General features: G+C 46.4%; 1 protein-coding gene across 1 annotated transcript; it reads left to right on the top strand.

Annotated features, from left to right (window-relative positions):
• The first annotated feature begins 2,463 nt into the window (after positions 1–2,463).
• LOC121005320 (E3 SUMO-protein ligase ZBED1-like) lies at positions 2,464–4,813 on the top strand. The gene is made up of 2 exons (XM_040437982.1): positions 2,464–4,041; positions 4,248–4,813. The coding sequence occupies exons 1-2, from the start codon at positions 2,590–2,592 to the stop codon at positions 4,728–4,730; spliced, it is 1,935 nt and encodes a 644-aa protein (XP_040293916.1). The 5' UTR covers positions 2,464–2,589; the 3' UTR covers positions 4,731–4,813.
• The last annotated feature ends 690 nt before the right edge of the window (positions 4,814–5,503 follow it).

Genomic DNA, 5,503 nt, shown 5'->3' with positions numbered 1-5,503 from the left:
ACGGATTCTGCAGATAACTGAGACCTATCTGAGTGTAACGGAGCCTAAAGACCCCATAGACTATAATAGGGTCCGTTCGGTGTCCGTTCAGAACATGATTTTTGAGCGGAGACGAAAGTCCTGCATGCATCTGGGGGAGCAGCACTGGGTAGGCCTTTAGGAACTATCTACGCCGTATGGCCAGACGGGGTTCAACTTTCTACAACTACTTCAGGTGAAATCCTATTGCAAACAAAGAATGGGGGATATGACCAGGGAGTGGGCACATAGGGGGTCATTAACTAATAGAAATTTGCCTATTTTTTGGCATATTTTTGGAGCAGGTTGTGGCGCAAAGGTTATTTGCGCCACAATCTGTGACTTTTCCCGCTCGTGCCAGGTCTAAAAAAGTGGGCGAGGAGTTGGCAGGAAAGGGTTGGGCCGGGGACTGCAGAACCCCTTTAATTACTGTAGCTTTACCACATTGAGAAGAGTGGATTTCTATGAGTAGAAAGCTAATATACATATTACTGCTTTAGGGCTCATGCACACAAACTTCGTTTTTTTCCGTGTCCGTTTTCTCTGCGGACCGTATGCAGAACCATTAATTTCAATGGGTCCGCAAAAAAAACGGAAGGTACTCCGTGTGCATTACGTTTCCGTATGTCCATTAGGGCTGTTGAATATAATCGATGCATCGATGCATCGCGATTCGACCCCCGGCGATTCTGCATCGATGCGGTTGCTTTAAATAATCGATGCATGTTGATGACGTCAGCGTCGCGTCCGCCGTGCAGCCGAGTCGGTTTTTGGGCGCCTTCTTTCCCGCCTCCCGCCTCCCGCTGACGTGTCAGAGGGGGTGGCCACAACATTGAGTGAGCCAGGTCTGACTGAGTGAGGAGGAGCCGGAGGCGTGGTTTCTGCGCATCTCCGGCTCCCAGTCAGACACTCAGAAGCAGGCGGCAGTGCGGACGTGAGGTGGCTGGCGGCGAGGTAAGTTCTGTCACCTATGAGTATGTAATATCTACCTCCAAAGCGCCTGCCACCTACACAGCATATACACCCACCTACCGCCTGCCACCTACACAGCTCATATTGCCGCTTCTCATACCTTTGCCGCCCGCGCCATGTTTCTTCTTTATTTTTTTCGGTTGTGTCTCTTCTTATTCTTCCCCTCCGTCTACTACAGTGGACGGAACTTTAGGTTCCGGGTCTATGAAAGGCGGTCAAACAGCGGCCCCTAGTGGCCAGTCTGGGAATGTCTACATTTATCTCACAGTATTGGAGATTGCTCCCAGCAGGAGGTGATCCACACTGACAACTCTCAGCTAAGGGCAGGAATCTGAAACTGCTGGGGTGTCAGATTTACTGACAGTTACTGATCCTGCACCATCAGAGCCCCTTCACACGTGTATCAGTCCCTACTGAGAGGATGGTTATTGTGGATACAATGTAGCATACACAGGATCTATCAACCTGAAACCTCCAGGACTAACATACTGATGGTCTCTCAGGTTCTTTCACACTTGCGTTTTTCTTTTCCGGCATAGAGTTCCGTCCTAGGAGCTCAATACCGGAAAAGAACTGACCAGTTTTATCCTAATGCATTCTGAATGGAGAGCAATCCGTTCAGGAGGCATCAGTTCAGTCCCTCTTACGTTTTTTGACCGGAGAGAATACCGCAGCATGCTACAGTTTTCTCTCCTGCCAAAAATCCTGAACACTTGCCGGATCCAGCTTTAAACTTATATTGAAATGTATTAGTGCCAGATCCGGCATTAAAATTGCTGCATTGACGGATCCGTTCTTCCGATCTGCGCAGACCTTTAAATCTGTGAAAAAAATAAACACCGGATCCGTTTTTCCAGATGACACCGGAGAGACAGATCCGGTATTTCAATGCATTTGTCAGACGGATCCGCCTGACAAATGCATCCGTTTGCGTCCAGATTGCCGGAATCCTCTGACGCAAGTGTGAAAGTAGCATTAAGCACAGCCTCGAGCACCAATGTAAACTCTCTACCGCCGCCTACCATGTGCTATTTATAATGCTGGAGCCTTTGGGCCCCTCGGGGACCGGAGTCAGATGTAACTGCTACAGAAAGCTATGTCCCGTGTCCCCATTGTCTTGGTTTCTTTACAAGGTTCATAGAGGTCACTCACCACCGGGGGGCCCATAAATTTTTTTTGCTATGGGGCCCAGTCATTTCTAGCTACGCCCCTGCGCCTGCGCAGGTGCCACGTGCCAGCCAGACTCTGCCACCTTGTTGTGACAGGTAGGTGACCATCACACAGATACACCACTCACAGAGACTGCAGGCGCAGCTGGTCACTGCCTGTTATTAACTTATTACCGTACCTAAAAAAAAAAATTGTGTCACCTCAGTCACCACCTGTCCGTTTTTCCTCACTCCTCAGGCTCAGTCCAGTCCACCACAGGCAGGAGGAGAATCGCTCCACCCGACCACCACCAGCAGCCAGCAGTGTTACTTTTTCTGTTGATCTCGTGGCAGGCTTTAGGCTTAGTCACTCAAATTCAAGACTTGTGTCATCCCTACTCACAAATTCACATAGATGCCTGGCATGCATTGCATTTGCTAGTAAATAAAAATGGCAGAAGTAGAACAAAAGGAACGAGAGATAAAAAATGCACCTAGCTTTTTAAAAGCAAACATCTGGGAACATTTTGGCTTTTATGAAAAAAGTAGGAAGCACGAATTGGACAAGTCATACGCTGTGTGTAAAATCTGTCACACAAAAATTAAATATCTAGGGAATACTACTAATCTGAGAAACCACGTCAGCCGTTTTCACCCAGAAATGCTAAAACCTACCACCACCACCACCACCAAGGAAATGAACCCAGATCAGCCAAGAATTGATGCAATGTTACAGTCAACTTTGCCGCCCAACTCTGAAAAGGTAAAGAGAATAACAAAAGCTGTGGCAGCTTTCATAGCGAAGGACCTGCGCCCTTACTCTGTTGTGGAAAACAGTGGGTTTCGCTACCTTTTGAAGACGATAGAGCCGCGTTACAAGATCCCGTCACGAAGTCACTTTACAGAAAACGTCATACCTGCACTCTACCACGAAACCAAAGCTAAGATAATTGCATCAATGAGCCAAGCAAGTCGAGTCGCAATAACGTGTGATTCCTGGACTTCAGTCACGACAGAGTCTTATGTTACAATAACAGCACATTACGTTAGTAAGGACTGGCAGATTTTGTCGCATGTACTGCAAACGAGAGCCATTTATGAGTCTCACACGGGTGCTCATCTGGCAGAGCTACTTTCTCATGTTGTGGAAGAATGGCAGCTGTCCGATAAATCTGTAGTGCTTGTGACCGACAACGCGTCAAACATGATAGTTGCAGCTCAAGTTGGAAAATTCCCCCATGTGAAATGCTTCGCCCATACACTGAATCTTGCATCCCAGCGAGCGTTGAAAGTGGCCACTCTCTCTAGGCTTCTTGGCAGAGTACGTCGGATATCCACATTCTTTCACCGCAGCACTAGAGCAAGCCACTGTCTAAAAGAGAAACAGAAATGTCTTGGCCTGAAGAATCATAAGCTGATAACTGATGTGGCAACAAGATGGAACAGTGCATACGACATGGTCGAGAGGTTCTTGGAACAACAACCTGCAGTCTGTGCCACCTTGCTGTCTCCAGAAGTCAGAAGAGGAGAGTCCGATCTCTGCACTCTAAACGAAACAGATGTGTCAAATGCAGAGGACGCCGTGAGTGCATTAAAGCCAATGAAGGATGCAACCATGCTGATGTCAGAAGAGCGCAATCCAACAGTTTCTCTCATTGCCCCTATAAATGCACAACTTCTCCAGAGCATGACAGACACGATGGGAGACACACCCATGATCCATGAGATCAAGAATTCTATTAGAACAGATCTCCAGAAGAGGTACAGCAGTGAGGCCGAGAAGAAGATCCTTCATACAGCCTCTGCACTGGATCCTCGCTTTAAGGGACTGCCTTTCATCCTCACAGATGAAGAAAGATTGGAGATATTTAAAGGAGTCACTGAGGAAGCTGCATCCTTGGAGGTAATTAAATTAATTTGAAGAATTCCATCATGTTTCTTCTTGAAACGACAGTAGCACAAGCACTACCACGCTTCTGAATCTGATGCGGTGCGGGAACTGTACTGTCCGTTTCCTGTGCTTTTTCATCACCCCATCAGAATCAAAGGCATTGACATTTGTGTTTTTACTTATTGTTTTTTTTCCGTTTCTTTTTTGTTCAAACACAGATTACATCAGATGAGAGTGAGAGGACACAAGAGGATCATCAAGTGCCTAGAAGAAAACAAACTCTGGAAGAAGAGGACAGTTCACCCATCGAAGACAACCATTCTCCACCATCTCCTCCCAAAAAGGCCAGATCGCTGCTCGTGAGTTTGCTGGGACAGTCTTTCACTGACACTGAAGGTACAATAGAACCCAAAAAGACCCCCTATGCCAAGGCTGAAGAGGAAATGGAAAACTATTGTAAAGCCCCACCTCTGCCTCTCACTGAGGACCCTTTGAACTGGTGGCGTGAGCATGAGGTCATATTTCCCCTCCTTTCTCGGCTGTCAAAGCAATACTTGTGTATCCCAGGTACAAGCGTGTCTGCAGAGCGGGTTTTCTCCACTGCAGGAGATGTGGTAACTGCAAAAAGAAGCGCCCTCAAACCAGACCATGTAGATCAATTGGTGTTCTTACAGAAAAATCTACATGTTCCCAAATGCTGAGCAGTGTTTTTAATTTTATAGATTTTGTTTATAGCATTGTCTCTGCCACTGAAATTTTTTATTTCTCTGTCTCCCCTGCCAGACTCCCCTTTTCCCTTCCCTTCCCCTCCCCTTTTCCCCCTTCCCCTTTCCCTTCCCCTCCCCTTTTCCCTTTCCCTCCCCTGATTATTCTGATTAATCAGAATATATGATATTATTCTAGCTTTTAGCAGCACTGGAGTGGAGAGGAGATGGAGAATGGTTTTCTATTATGCGACTGTCCGTCCGATCCATTTTGTATTTTTACACTGACGTGTTTTTTGGTGTTTTCCCAATGTGTCTGTCATGCTCTGTGAATTTCTGACTCTGTTTAGGGGTTTAACCTTCAACCAAAAGAATTCTGTATTTTATTCCAGACAACTGACGCCCGCCAAGCCACCAGAGGAAGGCAAATCCTTGAAAGAATAAATTGAAACTTAAAACCTGGAGTAAATCTTTATTGGATCACACAAATACACATTCACACAAACCAAAAAAACACACACCGACCTTCTCTGACATCATGTCTGACTATGGTGGCTGTGCCACATTGCCCGTCCTGTGGCCTGCCCTTTACCATTATGATTCAGTGAGGAGGATGTGTGTTTATTTTTTTTCTGGTATTCTGTGGTGTGTGTTTGTGATCCCATAAAGATTTGTCCAAGGTTTTCAGATTCAGTTGAAAATGTATTCTGTCAAGGATTTTCCAGCTTCCTCTAATGGTGGCATGGCTTGGCTTCAGTTGATGTATCGTG

The sequence above is a fragment of the Bufo bufo genome, chromosome 6, assembly GCF_905171765.1.
Source record: "Bufo bufo chromosome 6, aBufBuf1.1, whole genome shotgun sequence".
Taxonomy (NCBI): domain Eukaryota; kingdom Metazoa; phylum Chordata; class Amphibia; order Anura; family Bufonidae; genus Bufo; species Bufo bufo.
This window is presented reverse-complemented; position numbering and strand designations above follow the sequence as displayed.